Consider the following 21,234-nt stretch of genomic DNA (forward strand, 5'->3'; position numbering starts at 1 on the left):
CAGTGGCATAACATGTTAAGCAGGCACCACAGTATGATAAACATTACTAGTTGATGCAAATAAATGTGGTGGGAGTTCAGGCCACTGTTAGAGTCTTACAATGAACCGTTGTGTATTCACTTAGAACAGGGCTTCTTTTTCACGTGTGACGTCTTTTTTGCTTGAGATATTTTTATGTAACCCTAGGTATATAAGTGTACAAAGCTGAAGTTCCTCTTCACACCGGTATTTCAGCTTTGGGGAGGCAGAAACAATCGGCTGCCTGTGGCTGGATGGCCATCTGCCGAGCCCAGCATAATTGGTGAGCTCCAGGTTCAGGGACAGACTCTGTCCTCAAAGAATAAGGCTCACACCTGTGATTCCAGCACTCAGGAGGCAGAGGCAGGCAGATCTCTTTAAGTTTGAGGCCAGCCTGGTCTACATAACGAGTTCCAGGTTAGTCAGGCAAGACACTGTCCCCCTCCATATTCTGCCACCGAAGTCTGAAATCTGAGGTGACTTATTTTCAGGCAAGTATTCCTTGATGTTTTGTGGTGTGGTGGGCTGCACTATGCAAAGTCAGCATGCAGTGTGTTTGGAGCCACAGCTGCCGTGAAGTTGCAGAGTACAACACGGTCACACCTGGATTCATTATGCAGTTTATTTTGAATTAATATTTGGTATTGTATATTCAAAAGCCTTTGCGCCTCACCACCTTTTGCTTTTCAGCTCCCACATTTAGTTATGTAACCAACAATTTAAGAAGCTGTGACTTACGTGATAGGTCTGATTACTCACATTCAGATCAAACTGAGTTGTCTTTGATTCTTCTTATTCTGCCAGGAAAAAAAATCAGTTATCTGAAGATGGAAATTATTCATTTGCTGATCAGGAAGGAGGAAAGGACACTGGGAATATATTGAATATCAGCCTTATTGTTTTTATTTATTTTATTATTTTTTTAAAAAAGATTTATTTATTTATTATTATTATGGATTCAGTGCTCTGCTTGCATGTACTTCTGCAAGCCAGAAGACGGCGCCATATTACATTACAGATGGTTATGATCCACCATGTGGTTGCTGGGAATTGAACTCAGGACCTTTGGAAGAGCAGGTGGTGCTCTTAGCCACTGAGCCATCTTTCCAGCCCCAGCCTTATTATTTTTAAATTAAAAATGTTTTATGAGATGACAGGATCTCATGTCATCCAACTGGTTTTGGGTTCCTGTGTAGTCAAGACCCCCAGTCCTCGTGGATCTGTCTCCCCCTGGCCCCCCGCCCCCCGAGTTCTGGTACTGTGCTTACGCACCACCATGCCTGGGCTGAGACCTGGGGGTTTTCTGTTTGGTTTGTTTTTTGTTTTTCTTCAAAACAGAGTCTCTTTGTGTAGCTTTGCCTGTCCTGTTCTCGCTTTGTAGATCCAGGCTGGCTTTGAAGTCATAGAGATAGGACTGCCTCTTCCTCCCTGAGTGCTACGAATAAAGTTGTGTGCCTCTGTGCCCAGCGGAGAGGTGTTTCATACATACAGTCTAATGTAATTCTCACAAAAATTGCATGTAGTAGGTTATTACTTCATTTGGCAGATAAGAGGAGGCTCGAAGGAGTTCACCCATTTGTCCAGTGTCACATAGTGTATAACTGGCCAAAGATAGGATTTTGGTATATGTTTCTGACTCTAACTTCAGGGTGCTTTCATTGTAGTAAAAAAATGTATTGATAAATGAATGGATCTCTTATGGTATTCCAGATGGCTGTGGGGTGGTTGCCTGTGTGGAAGATATAAAAAAGGTCACAGGAAGGACAAGGAGACAGCTTAGGAAATGTTCGGATGAAGGAGTTATTTGTAAATTTTGGCTGACATGGCTTTCTGGATACAATTCTAACACTCTGTGGGACATCAAACTTTTGTCCTCTCTTAGCCTCATCCCTTTAATCCTCTATGCCAGATGATGCCAGCAGAAAAGGTCACCTGTCTGTCTGATCAGGTTACACATCAGAGCCTGCTATTAGGATACGAACTTCTTGGGTTTGCCATAGGCCTTCGGGTAAGGTGCTGGCTGACCTCAGGGAACCAGTGATGTCCAACCGGAAGGCCTTTGGCCACTAGAATCTGGTAAACTATTTCCATTACTTTTAAAAGCCTACTGAAGCTGTATAACACTTACATAAGCATCATCTGTACCTGTAGTGACAAAGTAAAAGGCTGAGTCCCTAGAGGATGAAGGTGATGGGCTGGGAAGAGGGGCTTGTACGGGTAAATCTGGAGAGACTGGAAGGGAGGACATGAAGGGCAGGGAAGGTCGCTCGCCCTTACTCATGTGAGAAGCCTCCCTAGTTAGCCTGTGGTTCGTATTATATGTGTTCCTAGTGACAGTGCTAACAAAAAGAAAAACTGTACCATTTATTTAGGCATTAGAATTGTTGCTGTGGTTCTAGAAAAATTATGTGAATTTACATTTGTTTATTTGACTGATTAAATTATATAAAATAATGCACTTCCTTGATTATTGGTGAGTACAATCTTTTTCATGTGCATTGTCCTTCTCATTTGTGAGTTAGGTCTTTGTGTTGTCAGTATCTAGACCTGTTTCTAATCTACGACAGACTTGGCTGTTGGAGAGCTATTAGAATGATGAAGCATTGTTTCTATATGGGCAAGCTCAACACATTTTCCAAGAGAGACTAAAGTCTAGATGATACCTTCCATCATTGTATATGTAGTGGATTAAAATACTTGTGTGAGGGGCTGGATGCTAAGATTTCTGGTACAAGAGGATGGTGGGGGCTGAGTGGCAGCTGTGAGTAATGTTGTCCCTTGGTTTTTCCATACAGAGTTTTGCAGGATTGACAAGCCCCTGTGCCACAATGAGGATGAGAAGCTCAGCTTTGAGGCCATCCGCAATATCCATAAGCTTATGGATGATGATGCCAATGGTGATGTGGATGTGGAAGAAAGCGATGAGGTAAGTTTTCTTACCTCCCATGGCTCTTCTTTCTGTATGAAACTATCCCTGAAAGCTGCCTAGACTAATCTGTGTGGAGAGATGGTCTCTGTTTGCTGCCTTCAGGTGGGATGACACCCAGGAGAGCAGAGCTGACTGGTGAATAGCACAACACTGACTTAAGTGTTTGGGAGGGAAGGGATTGCTCAGATGCTCTCTATAGTCCCTGCATCTTAATGTGAGCTTGCTGTGGAAAGAGAATACAGATTCAGCCTTCTGTTGGCGTGTAAGAGAAGGAAAAAATAGTCAGATTCCACTTTCTGGGGCTTTATATTCTTATTTGTGAGGAAGAAGCAAATCTTACCATGGTCAGGCTACTTTTAAAGATGCAGTTTATAAGAAAAAGAAAGCTCTTTAAAAAAAAAAAAGAGCCATCTTATTGTTGTACTTTTTGGCATTACTATATAGTTCCAGGTCATCAGAGCCCAGAGTGAAAGATCATCACGTGGGAAAGATTTAAAGGCTTCTTGTTTCGGGTTCAACATAAACCAGCAGTTTGTTGTGGCTGCCAGGCTAAATATTCAGTAGTGACATAGATTATATTATGAAGGAGAAACCTAGTCTCTTTTTCTTGTAAATACTCTACCTTTGAGTTTTGTGTCCAATTTTGGATGCCACCTCATCAGAAGAGTTTAGAACAGCAAGAGCCTGTATAGAGAGGAACGGTATGAATGACGAAGCCCGTAAACTTCAGCCAGTAGCATCTACCACAGTCCCTTAATAGTAAATGTCTGTTTTTGCCCTGCACGGTGCTAGGTTTGTAGATAAGGTGGTAAATAAGACAGATTAAGAGACACATTTTTTTTTCTCATATAATTTACAGGCTAGTGAAGAAAATGGAGAGACTTTGGCTTCTGGTTGTTGTGGCATAATATCTGAGAAAACTAACTTAAGGAAGGCAGGATTTGTTGTAGCTTATTGTTTCAGAACTTACAGTGCATGGTCAGTTCCGTTGTTTCTGGACTTATAGGTAGGCAGACTAATCATTTCAGGGAGCACGTGACAGAGTAGAGCTCCTCACATCATGGCAGCTAGAAAGCAGAGAGAACAGAAGGGTCTTAAAACAATTAGCAGCTTCCTAGAGAATTTATCCCCTCCCCACACCAATCTATTTTTTGCACCTGGGCCCCACCTCTCAATAATACTGTCATATTATTAGTCTATTCGGGGATTAATCCATTGATAGGTCAGAGGCCTTGCGATTTAATCTCTTCTCAATGATGAGATTGGCCAATTGAGACCAAGCCTCTTTTAGGTTGTGTATTACATCAAAAGTCTGACATTGAAGTAATGTTTTTTTTTTACTTCAAATACAGAAAGAGTTGAGAAATTAGATTTTGAAAATGACAAATGGGCTGAGTGCTGTGGCACATTCCTAGGAACCCAGCGCTCTGGATGTGGAGGCAAGAGGGTCAGGACTTCAAGTCTGGCTTAGGCCACATTAGACTTTCTCTAAAGCAAATGATAATGAAAACTATGCAGCTAGTTGTCATTGCTTGAGCTCTTATTCTGTGTCAGACAGCATTAAGAGCTTTGCATAGTTACTCATTTAATTTTTTTAACAGCCTTCGGAAGTTGGTTTATTATTAGGGACCAAGATGCTAGAAAGTTTAAACATTTTGCTTAGACACATACTAGATTTGAGCCCATATCTGATTTCAAAGCCCATGCTCTTACATATTGTGTTGTTCTCTTTATCTTGAGTGCAGAACTGGGCCTATGTAGGGAAATTAAAATCTAGGTATATTCTTTTGGAATAAAGAATTGCCTAATAGCTAGATATTTTGTTATAGAGGAAACTGCCTTGTTAAATATTGAGCCCCCTGTCACTGAAGACAGGGCAAGTAGAAAGCAACATTCTACTAATTGATTGGTAGAGAAGATTCTTCTGTAAAGATCAATAATGTCTAAGGAATTCAAGGAAGAAGTTGGAAATTGAATTGAATATAAATGGAAGGGTGACCTGAGTTGTGGAGAGCCACAGTGAGAAAGGACTAGATTGGTTTGGTTAAACAAAGGAATTGTGGTAGAAAACCACTGAACTACAAATAGGTAAGAAAAATGGGGCCCAGATAACCAGGCTAAAATACTGTATTTATTGAGCCTGTCAATTATAAGCTAAGCAGGCCCAATAACTATAGTCAAGGAATCTAAATTTTTAGTCTTATCTAGAAGTATTACTGGACTTCAGGGAGCCAAAAAAAAAAAAAAAAGCCATATTCCTGTTAGGGATGAGACCCAGAGATATCCTGATCATTGTCCTAGCATTGCTCAAAGACTGGAGAATGGGCAGCTCATTACCTGAGAATGTGATATAGTAGGGGGACAGAGAGGTGGCTTAAAGGTTAAGAGCACTTGTTGCTCTTAGAGAGGACTGGGGTTTGGTTCTAAGTACCCACATAGGGTACTTAGGGGTTTGCAGCTGTTTGTAACTCTAATTCCAGGGTATCCAACACCCTCCTAATTGACACAAGCACAGTGCAGGGAAAAGAAATATTCATACATATAAAATAAATCTCATTTTTAAAAAAAGTGTTATACCAGCACTTAGGAGGCAGAAGCAGGAGAGTTTCTGTGAGTTTGAGGCCATCCTGGTCTAAAGAGTGAGATCCTGTCTTAAAAAAAAAAAAAAAGGCGCTATAATCCAAGGTCTGCAAATATCTGGATATCTTTGTCAACACTCCTTTTCCCCCCCACATTCTATTGAATTGCTTTGTCAAAGAGGGAAGGAAGAAAATGTTCTCTTTAGAGGAATGTTACCACAACAGAAATCTCATCAGCACAAACTGTTCTAAAATAACACAAAAGCTGTTACCCTACTTTCTCTCCACCAGTGGTGAGATGTTCTTTTTCAGCATAGCTTCTGCTTTGCCTGGGCTACCCTAGTCCCACTGTATCCTCAGACCCGTGTGGTTAGAGAGGTCCACTACTGCGCATTTTCACTTCACCCATCACAGGAGTTCTAGAGTGAGAGGCTAGTAAATGTGTGTACTTCAGTTGGTCCAAACATGAGTGACACAGAACTGGAGTTCAGGACCTAGCTAGAAAGTTAGGTAGATGCAGCAAGGCTTAGGTAAGGTTGGTAAGGTACTGTGGACAATTTTTTGGTTGTACTGGTTGTCAAAGACCTCAGATTTTTGCAACCCATTGAAAGATATTGCTAATTACCCGGGAACCTCAGTAGAAATCTGAAGGGATAGACTATTAAAACCTCATTTAAGGAAGGCAGAGGCAGGTGGATCGCTGTGAGTTTGAGGCCAGCTTAGTCTACAAAGTGAGTCCAGGACAGCCAAGGCTACACAGAGAAACCCTGTCTCAAAAAACAACAGAACAAGACAAAACAAAACAAAACCAAAAGAAACCAACCTCCTTTAAGCCAGGTGTGGTGCTCAAGGCCTGCCTGGGCTTAAAGAATTTAGGGCTAGTCTAGGTAACTAAGTGAGTGAAAAATAAGTGAGTAAAAGAGCTTGGGATATATATCACAATGGAAGTTTGCTTAGCATGTGTGAAATCCTGGGTTTAATCCCTAGTATACTTTCCCCCAAAAAGCCTAATTTATTCTGCTTCATATTGATAAGTTTTTCAAATAACAGAAGTGAACTGAAAGATCTGTCTCAAGGTTAATTTTTTAAAATTTAATTTAAAAAATATTTAGCTGTTTTGGCCTTGTGAGTGCAAGGTAAGTGTTCTGCCCTTGAGTCACACTCCCCAGCTCACTGTGCTATGTGTTTTGTTGAGACATGGTTCCGCTCTGAAGCTTGGGCATGCCGCTGTTTACTCTGTAGCCTAGGCTGACCTCAAACTCGCAGCAGCCCTCCTGTATCTGCTTCCACAGACCTAGAATTACAGGTGTGAACCGCCCTGTCTGTGTCTGGCAGTGACGGGTTCTTAGCAAATCGGAGGTTTTACTAACCTAGCAATTTGGGAACTCCAGAGCTGTGACCATGAAGCTGTCTATGGGCAGTGTTGGGTTATTCTGATAGTCTGAGGTAGACAGATGGAACTGTAAGAATACTGTCTTACTTAAGTTAGACTAGACTCTTAAACTGTTCTTGTGTGTGTGTGTGTGTGTGTGTGTGTGTGTGTGTGTGTGTGTGTATGTGTGTGTTTGTGTGTGTGTGTGTCTTACAATGATACGTATGTGGAAATCAGAGGACAGTTTGCAGGAGTTGGTTCTCTCCTTCCGCCTTGTGAGTCTAAGCTGTTGAACTCTGGCCGTCAGGTATGACCTCCGAGCTGTTACTGGGTCCTTTGTTGTTTTTTTCCAGACAGGGTTTTATGGATCCCAAGCTGGCCTCTAACCTCAAAGTCACACCGTGCAACAAACCTCATACAGGAGATTTATTAGGAAAGAGATAAGAGGGTGGCTTGACTCTGCTTAGAAGAGAAGCAGCAAAGAACTGAGTAAGAGGCAACACTTTTTAAAAAACGATTTAATGTAAATTAGTGTTCTGCCTGCTTTTATGTGTGTGTGAGGATGTCAGATCCCCTGGAACTGGACTTAGAGACAGTTGTGAGCTGCCATGTGGGTGCAGGAAATTGAACCCAGGTCTATTGGAAGACTAGCCAGTGCTCTTAACAACTAAGCCATCTCTCCAACCTCCTTTATATAAGGTTTATGGGTTGGGGGCTTCCTAGGGTGGCCAGGGATTGGTAGGATTTTGTGGACCAATCTTGGGGCAAGGTCAGGGATTGGTGGGATTTTTTTGGCCTGATCTTGGACTTTCTTTTTCTTCTGTAGGGAGGATCTTGGCCATCTGCATCTCACGGGGCTAGAAACAGCCTTACAGGGGTTAGAGTAGTGGGCAGTGCTGGCCACTCCTGCCTTTAGATGCTTACAGAGGCTTTGCATTTGACTCAAACTCACTGATAAACATGAAAATCACCAGCCCAGGCAGGCCTCAAACTTGTGATCCTCCTGCCTCAGCTTCCTGAGTGCTGAGATTACAGATGTCTCTCACCATAAAAAACGAAGTATGTTGTACATAACAGATAAAATCTTTTTTGGGTTTTTTTCTGACAAGGTTTCTCAGTGTAGCCCTGGCTGTCCTGAAATTCCCTCTGTAGACCAGGCTGGCCTTGAACTCATAGAGATCCACCTACCTCTGCCTCCCAAGTGCTGGGATTACAGGTACCACCACTGCCCAGCTAACACATAAATCTTAAAGACATTATGCTGAGTGGAAGAAACCAGTCTAGAAAATTATATGTGAGAACTTTAACATGATGATGCATGCCTATGATCCCAGTACCTCTTGGGAGGCAGGGGCAGGGGCAGGGTCAGGGTCAGGGATGTAGAGGAGCAGAGAGGGGGTGGGGGAGGCAGGTGCAGAGGCAGAGGAATTGCTACAAGTTCGAGACCACTCTCATCTACATAGTGAGTTTGTAGTAAGTCAGGACTATATAGTAAGATCCTGTTTTCAAAACAATATTACAGTGAATCCGTTTATATAACATTCTGAGAAAGGCAAAACTCAAAAGCTGTAAAGCAGATCAGTGGTAGCTAGGGGTTGTGAGTATAGGGAGTTTGATAGCAAAGGTCAGTATTTGGAATTTAAGGATATAATAGAATTGTTCTGTGTCCACCCAGCTTGTAAAAGTCATTATACAAGTCTAGATATATATTACAATTCATAGGGCTATATACAAACTCAAAAACCTTAATCTAGTCATGTTAAATTAAAAAAAAATGGCTTCCCTGCATCCTCTCAGTCTTAACTAGAGATGTTTCTCTTTGCAGTGGTGAATGTAGAAATATCTACCTGGGTGCTCAAGTACTGAGAATAAGTGATGGTTGAATGCTCAGTGTAGGATTTCTGTCACTGTGGTAGCAGCAGTAAGTAAAAGCAAGTACAGCTGCCCCAAGCCACCTCACTGCCCTGTTGTCTTTGCTGTGGTGGAGATAGATCAAGTAGCCTGCTGTTCTCCTCTGTTGCTACCCACCCACAAGGTGGAGATAGCAGCAGTGGCCTTGGCCTGCCTCTCCCCATCCCTACCACCCCAAGCTGAGGCAGCCCTCCAGGATGCAAGCTCCCCCCCACCCAAGAGCTATGTCTAGCCCTGGAACAGCAGGCCACTAAAACTTTTAGTGGCAGGCTGCTGGTCCTTCCTTCTTGCCTCAGCACTACCAGACCCTCCTTCCAGCCCTGGGGCTGTGTAGACAGGACACAAAATTGGGGGGGTCCTGTCAGCCCCTCAGTGGGAGCTGTCCATGGTGAAATTTCCTGCCTCAGCTTACTGCTGTGATGGAAGCTGACACCTTTCCTGCTCAGATTGCCTGCTGTTGCCATGAGAGCTGTCTATGACAATGACAACCATTCCTGCTTCAGCCTAGTGCCTTCATAGGAGCTGCCCACGATGGCAGTTCCTCTTCTTCAGTCTCTGTTGGCTATTCATGCTGACATAGACTCTGTAAATTTTGTAAGTTTTATGATCCCTCAAGGAAAAGAGTGGCCAGACCCCTATCTGAGAGAGCTCCAGCAGCCCAGCTCCTCCCCCAGACCTCTGTAACTGTCATCTCCAGTCCCTCAGTAGGACTCACCCCCAGATGATGCTAATTTGAGGTAAAAAGTCTAGACAAAAAAACCCACCAATCCCTGAGCTTCCCACTAAAACCCACCAATCCCTGAGCAGGAGAATGGATTAATCCCTGAACAAGAAAACCCACCAATTGCTGAGCTCCCCAGACTCAGGATTTGTAATCCCACCAATCCTCACTCTGGAAATCTCTGCCCTAGAAAGATCTGCCACCTTAGAAATCCTATATAAAGGCTGTGTCTGCCCAGTTCCCTTCTCTCATCTTCTGGGATGAGAGACAGCCGTTCCTGGATTCATCGCTCCAGTAAACTCTCTCTGTTATTAAGAGAGTTATTGCCTGGTATGCCTCTCGTTGGAAGAAGAGAAAAAGAAAAGAGAAAGTGCTGGGGGATGGAGCAGAGCTCAGCCTCTTAGCCTCCTCAAGTCATCAGGGGTTGGAGTAGCGTTTCCCTGGGAGCCACAATGGCTGAAGAAGGAGCAGGGCTCAGGCTCCTAAGCTTCTCAGTTCCTCAGGGGTTGGGGTCACCCTCCCCGGGAGCTGCAACATCTCTACAGAGAAGGCCTCCTCTCAGAGCTGTGTGGCTCCTGGGCTTCTGAGTCCCTGGATACCCTTCTATCCAAGTACCAGAAGGGCAAACCAAACAGCAACATTTGGTGCCATGACTCAGATACCCTTCCCCTGGAACACTGCCCCACCTCAGAGCTGGGATACCTTCTCAGGCCTCGGAGTTATGGTTTTCCTGGACACTTTCCCACCCGATCAGGAAGTCAGGCCAACCAAACAACAACACCCATCCCTAAACAAGGCATTTATGACATTCCCTCTAAGACTTGAGGATCGTTGTTCAGTCAGGGGAGGGGGCAATGTACAAAACGGTCTGTCAAATGCTGTCTTCTGGACAGTGCAGCACCATTGCAGCTGTGATCTCACAGTAGCTATGATTACTTGTAGGGGCACCTAAGAGATGTCTTCATGGGTAAAGCTACTTGTAAAGACTGTGTAACCTGGCAACCTGAATTTTATTCCTGGAACCCACATAATGGTGGAAAGAGAAACTGGCTTTATAAAGTTGTCCTCTGACCTCCAAACATAAGCTGTGTGTATTTACAGTGTGGCACCTCACCCCCAACATGGGTGCATGCGCACACGCGTACACACGCACACACGCGCACACACACACACTAATAAAGAGGCGGCAGCGGAGGAGAATGAGCATATTAATAGTCATTCATAGATCAGAGAAGGCCTCATGAGCGTTTGATAAACCACTGGCTATGGGTGAATTCTGGGAGACGGGCAGTCATTGTTTAAATGTGTACTCACTGAGGAGTCCACTAGGCACCAATGGATAGTTCCAAACCTATGCTGATACAGATGATCTTGGCTAAACTCAGTGGGTCTTAAAACAAAACAAAATAAAAGACTTGAATGTGGGAAAGGAACTTGGTGGGAGGAGGTGTGACAGAGATTAAATAATGCTTGTCAGTAATCAAAATTTACTTCATGAATGTGTGAAACTGTCTTTGCCAGAGTAGCTGATGGTAAGGAAGCAGGCATAACAGAGCTAGGTATACATTTCTGGAGGTTACTACTTCTCTAGAAGCCCCATATCCATGCCTATATTTTTTTTAAAGACCTGGCTTCAATAAAAGATCTGAATGAGACCTAAATGTTTCTGTATGCATCCAGATGACTAGAGGAGCTCAGATCACAAAGACATATGATACCACAGCTAGAGACATACTTGGACTTTGGCAGAATAGAAACAAACCTCTTGGGACTGGAGAGATGGCTCACTGGCTAAGAGCACTGGTTGCCCTCCCAGAGGACCTGGGTTTGATTTCCAGAACCCACATAGCAGCTCCAATCCTCTGGATCGTCAGCTATGGTAGCGTGTGAGTCTTGAAGAGTGCTGGAAGCTGCCTCCAGGTGTTTGGGCTGGGGAACTGAAGCCCGAAGGGAACTATCTGCAAGAGCATTTGCAGTCTTCCAAACAGCAGGCAGACATTTGGACTTGGAAGTAGCGCGTAGGAAGAGAAGAGGAGGCTCGGTGCAGCTAGTATGGGCTAATTTGGGTGAAAGAAAGCAGCAGAGTTATACATAAAAATTATATTCCTAATAATATTCCTTTTCTGGTTTCCTATGTCATTTCCTTATAGCCAGATAATGGTAACAACCTTGCCCTGCCACTAGTCTCTTCTTTACTAACTCCTACTGTGTCTCCTGCCAGTAATCTTCCAAAGCTAGCTTTTGCTTGTGTCTTCTGTGTGATCTCTTCCTATTTCTTCTGACTTCTTGTGTCTAACATTTCATCCCTTCAGATCTGGCCTTAGCTGCTATTAGATTCTGTAAACATACCTCCTGCCACTTTGGTCTGTCTCTGCTCATATTTGTGTCATAAATATTTCAGACTACTTCCAGGTCCTTTCTTTCCTCAGTGAGCGTTCATCTCACGCCTTTGTTTGTGTTGTATTAGCTCTCCTTTGCAGTGAGCCAAGCACTCAAGCAGAGAGAGACAGCTTCCCTCAGTGTGCCAGCCTCATCGAGGCCGCCACACTGAATGGTGGGCTGTCGTGATATAATGAGTTGGCTAACTGAAGGCTGTTTTGTTGATGGTGGTGATTTTTTTTTTCTATTGTTGTTTTGGTGCTGGGAAATCATTACATCCGTGGCCTTGCTATGCCATGTAATTGCTGTACCACTAACTCAAGTCCCTAATTTGGAATTCTTGTTGTGCAGGCCAGCTCTCACTAAATGTACCATCATATTAGGAAAAGGGAGAAAACCAAAGAAAGATTTAGCGCTTATTGTGTGCCAGATACCGTGTTGTGGCTTTGTATACATTAAGTTCTGAAACTAGTTATTCTCTTCAAATAGCTGGCAAAATGCCTTCTAAGTTTAATTTTTTCTTAAAGTCACATAGCCAGTAAGTGGCAAAGCTAAATTTGAAAACAGGCCTGTTTGTATTGCTTTTCCTTCTTTGTCTGTCTGTCTGTGTTTCTTTCTTTCTTTCTTTCTTTCTTTCTTTCTTTCTTTCTTTCTTTCTTTCTTTCTTTCTTTCAACAACAACTTATATTGAGCTCATTCTATGTGCCTGGTATTATACTAGGTGCTTTTTATGCATTGGTCATTTAATCCTTGCACAAACTTCGTAAGTTACCTACCAGTTGCTAATGAAGAGAGGAGCTGATAAGGGCTGTAGTTTTCAAAGTTCCTAACAGGGTCAGGTCCACTTTGGCTCCAGGTGTGGAGTCTTAACTCAGAAAAGTATAACAACTCCCACCACCACTGCTACTTTCTCTTCCTCCTTCTCATCACCACCACCACCATTATCATCGTCTCTTTCCTTCAGCTCTTGGTTGTGCTGGGTAGTTTTATGTTAACTTGACAAAACTAAAGTCATCTGAGAGGAAGAAACCTCAAGTAAGGAAATGCCTCCATGAGATCCAGCTGTAAGGCATTTTCTCAATTAGTGGTCAGTGGGGGAGGGCCCAGCCCATTGTGGGTGGTGCCATCCCTGGGCTTGTGGTCCTGGATTCTACAGGAAAGTAGTCTGAGCAAGCCATGGGGAACAAACTCCTCCATGGCTTCTGCGTTGCCTTCTACTTCCAGGTTCCTGCTCTGAGTCCTTGTCCTGACCTGTTTCAGTGATGGACTACAATATGGAAGCATAAGCCAAATACACCCTTTCCTCTCCAACTTGCTTTTGCTCATGGTGTTTCATCACAGCAGTGGAGACCCTGACTTGGACACTGACCAAAGCCTTAGCACTTCAGGCCTGCTCACTGTCTTTCTCAAGTTACTCCTGTTTTGCCATGTGGCTGCTTGTGATATCCATTGCTGCGCATGCTGGCCTGACTCAAAAGGCACAGCTTTCTCTTGTTCTCTTCCACATTCTTCCTCCCTGAGATTTACATCTTGCCTACCCTGTTTTCTCTCAAGCTCTAATGATACTGTTCTTGAACTTAAAAAAGAGACAAGCTTACAAAACAACAAAATAAAAATGCCTAAACAACATGCAAGACAATTTCCTTCCTTCCTTCCTTCCTTTCTTCATCCCTTCCTCCCTCCCTCCTTCTTTTTGTCTTAGAAGTTTTATTTTTAGAAGTTAGAGTTTTTATCTAAACATAATAAAGGCTATTTACAGCAAACCAACAGCCAACATTAAATTAAATGGAGAGATACTCAAGGAAATCCCTCTAAAATCGGGAACCAGACAAGGCTGCCCTCTGTCCCCATATCTCTTCAATATAGTTCTTGAAGTTCTAGCCAGAGCAATAAGACATCAAAAGGAGATCATGGGGATCCAAATGGGAAAGGAAGAAGTCAAATTATCCCTATTTGCAGATGATATGATAGTGTACATAAGCGATCCCCAAAATTCCACCAGAGAACTCCTGCAGCTGATAAACACCTTCAGCAAATTGGCAGGATACAAAATAAACTCAAAAAAGTCAGTAGCCTTTCTGTATACAAATGACAAACAGGCAGAGGAAGAAATTAGGAAAACTACTCCCTTCACGATAGCCACAAACAATATAAAATATCTAGGAATAACTTTAACCAAGCAAGTGAAGGACTTATTTGAAAAAAACTTCAAACCTTTGAAGAAAGAGATTGAAAATGACATCAGAAGATGGAGGGATTTACCTTGTTCATGGATCGGGAGAATTAACATAGTAAAAATGGCCATCTTACCAAAAGCAATTTACAAATTCAATGCAATCCTTATCAAAATACCTACAAAATATTTTGAAGATATTGAAAGATTAATTCTCAAATTCATATGGAGAAATAAAAAACCCAGAATAGCAAAAACAATCCTATACAATAAAAGATCCTCCGGAGGAATCTCCATACCTGATCTCAAGCTGTACTACAGAGCAACAGTAATTAAAACAGCATGGTACTGGCAAAGTAATAGGCTGGTGGATCAATGGAATCGAATTGAAGACCCGGAGATGAACCCACACACATTTGCTCACTTGATTTTTGACAAAGAAGCCAAATCTATTCAATGGAAAAATGATAGCATCTTCAACAAATGGTGCTGGTCTAACTGGATGTCTACATGTAGAAAAATGCAATTAGACCCTTATTTGTCACCATGCACAAAACTCAAGTCCAAGTGGATTAAAGACCTCAACTTAAAACCAGAGACATTAACTCAGTTAGAGGAAAAAGTGGGGAAGAGCCTGGGACACATAGGCGCAGGAAACAACTTCCTGAACAGTACACCCACAGCCCAGGCCTTAATGTCAACAATTAATAAATGGGACCTTATGAGGCTGAGAAGCTTCTGTAAGGCAGCAGACACTGTCAAGAGAACAAAGCGACAGCCTACTGACTGGGAAAAGATCTTCACCAACCCTTCATCTGACAAAGGTTTAATATCCAAAATATATAAAGAACTCAAGAAATTAAACACCACAAAACCAAACAACCCAATTGCAAAATGGGGCTTAGAACTAAACAGAGAATTCTCAACAGAGGAATATCAAATGGCTGAGAAACACTTAAAGAAATGCTCATCCTCGTTAGGCATCAGAGAAATGCAAATCAAAACGACACTGAGATTCCATCTTACACCCATCAGAATGGCTAAGATCAAAAACTCAAATGACACCACATGTTGGCGAGGATGTGGAGAGAGAGGAACACTCCTTCACTGCTGGTGGGAATGCAAACTAGTACAACCACTTTGGAAAGCTATCTGGCGTTTTCTCAGAAAAATGGGAATAGGGCTTCCTCAAGACCCAGCTATCCCACTCCTTGGAATATACCCAGAAAATGCTCGAACACACAACAAGGACATATGCTCAACCATGTTCATAGCTGCTTTATACACAATAGCCAGAACATGGAAACAGCCTAAGTGTCCCTCAGTAGAAGAATGGACTAAGAAACTATGGTACATTTACACTATGGAGTATTACTCAGCTATTAAAAACGAGGAATTCCCGAAATTTGTGGACAAATGGATTGACCTAGAAATTATCATAATGAGTGAGTTCACCCAGAAGCAAAAAGAGACAAACGGTATATACTCACTTATATCAAAACACTAGTCCAAGGGATACGTCCCATGAAAAACCTTACTTACCAAGAAAGTGGGTCAGAGGAGAGGACATCCTATTGAGACTTTAGGCGAGAGTAGCATGGAAGAATGGGGAAATAACAGGACCCACAGGGTCCTGGAAACCTACAAGAAGAACTTTATGACAGGCAGATCTGGGTCCTGGGGTCCTCCTCAAACTAAGGCACCAGCCAAGGAGAAATAGGCAGTAAACTTCGAACCCCTACCAAGACCTAGCCGACGAACACGATATTCTCCACTGTTGAGTGGAGAGTGAGATCTGATTCTCACGTGAACTCTGGTGCCCCTTTGCTGACCATGTCCCCTGGATGGGGAGGCCTGGTGGCACTCAGAAGAAGGATAGCAAGTTACCAAGAAGAGACTCAATAATCTTAGAGCATACATAGGGGGAAGAAGTCTCCCTCAATCACAGACATAGGGGAGGGGAGAAGGGGGGAAGTGGGAGGGAGGGAGGAATGGGAGGAAACAGGGGAAGGGCTAACAATCAAGATGTAATATGAATAAATTAATTAAAAAAAATAAATAAATAAAAAAAAAAAAAGAAGCTATTTAAAAAAAAAAAAAAAAAAAAAAAAAAAAAAAGAAGTTAGAGTTTTATTGCTGTGAGGAGATACCATGACCATGGCAACTCTTATAAAGGAAAACATTTCATTGGGACTGGCTTACAGCTTAGAGGTTTAGTCCGTTATCGTCACGGTGGGAAGTATGGTGGTGTGCAGGCAGACATGGTGCTGGAGAAGGAGCGGAGAGCTCTACATCTGGGTCCACAGGCAGCAGGAAGAGAGAGTGACACTGAGCCTGGCTTGAACATTTGAAACCTCAAAGTCCACCCTCAGTGACACACTTCCTCCAACAAGGCCACACCTTCTAATAGTGCCACTCCCTATGAGCCTGTGGGGGATATTTTCATTCAAATCACACCATATCTTCCTTCATTTCTTTTTTCTTTCTTTCCTTCCCCTTCCTTCCTTTATTTCTTCCTTTATTTTTTAAGATCTTTTGATTCTTGTGAATTTCACATCATTCACCTCAATCCCACTCATCTCGTCCCTTCATATTTATCCTCTGCCCTTGAAACTTTTTCCTCAAAAGAAAACAAAAAATAAAACACAACAACACCCCGCCCCATCTCATTGTGGAAGCTGTAATGTGTCCACAGTGTACCCTTTTGTCCACAAATCTTTCTTTGCAAATGTTCATTACAGTGACTCACAGGTCTGGTTTGAGACCTCTGCCTTCTGCTGCATTAACAGTACCGGGTCCTCACTGGGAGTCCTCGCAGATCTTGTTGCTCTGTGTCACAGAGGTCCTGCAGCTTTGGAGCTTCAGGACTGCCCCGTTCACATGCTGCAGCAGTTCATAGATGGGTAGGTGTTGGGGTGGGCCAACAAAGCCCTGGGCCTCGGCCTGCGTGGTAGCTGTGTTGGTCAGCCTGACAGCTCTCCTGCACCCACACCACCAGGGTGAGCTCTTCAGCACTGCCCCAGCCTGCTCACCCAGTGCTGCAGTCAGCAAGGGGCAGGAACAGCTTCCCAGCTCTTCCACCTACTGCAGGGCATATTTTCTTCTCTTCATTATATGTTCCTTATTGATCAGTTTGTGGGACACAGGGTGCTTTGACTGGTGAGCCCTCCTCAGGCTGGAATAAACTACTAAATACTTACAGTGCAACAGTGGTAATTGTGGGAGTAATAATACTACAGCTGTGAACTTTATGTATATGATTTAATTTCATCTTTGAAATACCCTTTAAGGTAGAAATTTTCTTTGTCCTTTACAGTGACACAATGAGAGCTGAAAGCTTCAGATGTCCTCTCTGGCCGCAGAGACTGGGTGCTCATGCTGCACACGTACACATACAAGGAAAACCACTTAGACACAAGCATCTTTAAAGACATTTTATAATCATTAGCGGTTTCTTACATGTCTAGAATGATTTAGTAATTTTTACTGCCCATTATCCTCTTCCCTCTTCCCTCTCCCAGTAAAACTCTTCTTCCTGAGTCCTTCTACTCTCACGCCTTACGGGGTGTGTGTGTGTGTGTGTGTGTGTGTGTGTGTGTGTGTGTGTGTGTGTGTGTGTGTGTGTGTTTGCTATTTTGTGGTGTGGTATGTATGTCCCACTCAGTTTAAGGTTTGGTTTTGTTTTTCCTGATAGCTGGGAGGGAAGCTATTTGTTGAAGCATGGGCAGTGTATTAGTGACTACACCACTGACTGAGGCAACATTAGATGCCAGTGGTACCTCAGGGAGGATGGGGATTTATGGACCCTCCTTCATCCCTGATGAAATGGAGACCAGCACAGGCTTCTAATAGATACATATCTGTTGGTGACGTAAGTTTTTAAACTTAGTTGGGAGATACTTTTTTGTTGTTGTTTTTGCTTTAGTTTTGTTTTTGTATTTTTGATATACGGCCTTATGTAACCCAGGCTGGCCTTGAATTCCTGACTAATTCTTGAGTGCTGGAGGCATATTTCTCCTTTTCTACTTTCCTGATGTCTTGCTCCTACCCATATCCTATTGCAGTCACTATTTCCTATCTCATGGAACATTCTGGTGCCTAGCTATTTATTCAGGCAAATTGCTGATTTTACTATGATTAGGCCTTTGGGATAAAACAAGAGATGATCATAATAATAATATTTTTCAGGTAAAACCTGATTCTTAGGTAAAGGAAATGTCCCATACTCATCTTTCCTCCACCCGCTGGGACCGGTTAGGGCCTTACTATGTAGCTCAGTCTGTTCTGGAACTCACTAGATAGCTCAAGTTAGCTTTAAGCTCTAGACAACCTCTAGCCTCCCAAGAGCAAGGATACAAACATGAGTTAAATCCTGTGTGCCCCCCCCCCACATATTTTTTTAGTTAGTATTTATGAGTTTCATTGCAACATTTTCACACGCACATTGTTCTTATTTGCCTTTTAGGGCTATTCCTTATCAACCCTGCTATGAAACAAGTTCTTGGTATATAGTTCTGGGTGGCCTGAAATGTACTATGTAGGCCAGGCGGCCTTGAACTTATAGCAGTTCTGCCCTCAGCCTCAAAAGTGCTTGGATCATTCATATGTGTTAACCAACACACCTGTTTCAATAAACTGACTAGTTTATTGTTTGAAACTTTTATATTAGTTCTATTAGTCTTTGACAAGGCTTCACATGGCCCTCCATAAGCTAAAGATCAAGAAATGGATTCAGGTCTCTGTGGGTGAAAGTGAATTACCATTTGGTCTCTCATAGTTTTGACATTGTGATAAAACACTCAACCTTCATTTTTTGTGAGTTTCTTAAACTGTAAGGACATTGAAGTTTTAGAGCTTTTATTTATTTTTGTAGTTTTAGTTTTTTAAGTTAAGGACTCACATTTTATAGCTCAGGCTGTCCTGGAAATCACAACGTAGCCCAAATTACCCTCAGACTTACAGCAGTCTCTTTGCCTTAGCCTATCAGGTGCTGGAATTACAGGCACGAATTACCAAATTATTTAAGTTTTGCAAAGAGGGTCTTATTGTGTACCACAGGCTGCCCTATACCTTGTCATATAGGCTAGAGTATTCTCATTCCGCTGGCTTCTAAGTGCTGGGATTATAGGTGTGCACTATTATATCTGGCTTTATTTTTTAGGCAGTGGAGGGTCACTGTTGCTTTGGCTGCCCCAAGTTATTAGGCTCAAACCATCTTCATTTAATCAGTTCCTTGAGAAGCTGGGATTTATGGGCATATTCTACCAAGCCTTAGATGCTGTCTTTTAATTTTGTTTTTATCACCAGGGGTGTGTGAGTGAGTGTGTGCACTTGTGGAGGTCAGAGGACAACTTGCAGAAATAGTTCTCTCCCTCTCTCATATGGGTCCTGGGTATCAAACTCAGGTTTCATGGCAAGTTCCTTTACCCATTGAGCCATCTCCCTGACCTAGATCCTGACCTTTTAAAAGTCTAAGCATGAGTGCTAGGCGCGGTGGTGCACACCTCTAATCCCAGCACTTGCAAGGCAGAGGCAGGTGGATCTCAGTGAGTTCAAAGCCAGCCTGGTCTACTAGGTGAGTCCAGGACAGCAAAGGCTACACAAGGAAACCCCGTCTTAGGAAAAAAAATGTCTAATATGAACCAGGCATAGTAGTTGTGCTGGCTAGTTTTATGTCAACTTGATATAATTAAAGTCATTCTGGAAGAGGGAACTTCAGTTAAGAAAATGTTGCCACCAAAATGGCCTGTGGTGCATTTTCTTGGTTGGTGATTGATGTGGGAGTGCTCATCAAAACAAAACAAAAATCAAGTCTGTGTATGACCCTTAGAGTTGGGCCTGATGCATTGTTTCATCTGTAAAGTCGCGTATTTTGGAGCTTCACTTTTCTCTTATAAAATTGAGATGAAGATGAGATACTTTTTGACATTAGCAAGGGCTAGTCAGAGAGGTAGAGATAGAAATGGTTTACATCAGAAACACTAGTTTATTTGTTTTGAGACTAGATGTAGCCCTGGATGGCCTGGAATTGACTAGGTAGACCAAGCTGGCCTTGAACCTGTGTTGGTTCCCTCAAGTCAGCCTCCTGAGTTGAGTCCCTGTTGAGAGGAAAAGAATTTAAGGGCGGGAGTGCTGCTTTTCCAGAGAGCCGTGGGAGTTTTAAGAAGAATCAGTTGTGATGTAGAGAGAAGATACATTGTCATCTGGCACAGAAGCAAGGCCCCAGTTGGCAGACACATGGAGCTACACATTTCAGAGAGTAGGCATACTTTGCAGTCTGTCTCAGTGACTTGGCAGATACAGGACGAGGTGGCAGCTCCCCCAGATGGCATTCCTCATGTTTCCAGGAAAACCAGAAGGTGGCTTGCTCTGACAGACAGGGAAATTTTTTTCTCACTAAGCAGGCTGTTGTTTTCCTTCCTCCTTTCTTTGTTGTGGAGTTTGCTTTGTCTCTTCTGCATGGTAATCCTGCTGATGACAGGTTCTCGGTCTATGTGCATTAGCGTCCTTCTTATGGATACATGTATCATTTTGTGCTTGCGTGGGTATGTGTCTTTCTGCATTTAGCTATGTCAGTGTCTGTAACAAAAAGCAGAGGAAGAAGAGCAAATACTGAGCTAGGGAAACCAAGTCAGTGTCAAAAAGGTTAAGGTCAAAGGGTTAGACCTACATACAGTATGTGCAGCCTGGAGGTAAAATTGAAACCCCAAGGTTGTTGATAATGTAAGCAAAATCTGGGCTTTGCCAAGTTGTAGGCAGATTGCAAGGATTACCTGGCGTCCGGGACTGGTGAATGCAACACACACACACACACACACACACACACACACACACACACACACACACACACACACACACAAGACATTAACCCTGTCAGGAGAACTTGCCAGTTAGCTCCCAAGGCCCTGCTTCCCTTTAGATCTAACTGGATTTTGTCTGTGTATTGATGCAGGTTTCTTTGCACATGTCTCTGTCTATATGTATGTCATGTTCAGTGTGAGTCAAAAATATTAGGAAGAATTGACCTCCGATGTAATGTCTGCGTTACTTGAGGATTAATGGTTTTGTTTTGTTCTCTCTTTACCTTCTCATCCTCTTGTCTTCCTTCTCCAAATATTTAGTGTTTGTTCTGTGCTGGATACTGGGTTCACA

The 21,234-nt window shown here is 42.9% G+C and overlaps 1 protein-coding gene across 6 annotated transcripts in view; it reads left to right on the top strand.

Moving 5' to 3' along the window:
- STIM1 (stromal interaction molecule 1) overlaps positions 1–21,234 on the top strand; it is a 164,253-nt gene that overhangs the window by 86,554 nt on the left and 56,465 nt on the right. For all 6 annotated transcript variants that reach the window (XM_084752217.1, XM_084752218.1, XM_084752219.1 and 3 more), the window contains exon 2: positions 2,814–2,944. In XM_084752217.1, coding sequence (XP_084608343.1) covers positions 2,814–2,944 — 131 coding nt within the window. The remainder of the gene's footprint in view (positions 1–2,813; positions 2,945–21,234) is intronic.

The sequence above is a fragment of the Acomys minous genome (genome assembly GCF_964271855.1).
Source record: "Acomys minous genome assembly, chromosome: 2".
Taxonomy (NCBI): Eukaryota; Metazoa; Chordata; class Mammalia; order Rodentia; family Muridae; genus Acomys; species Acomys minous.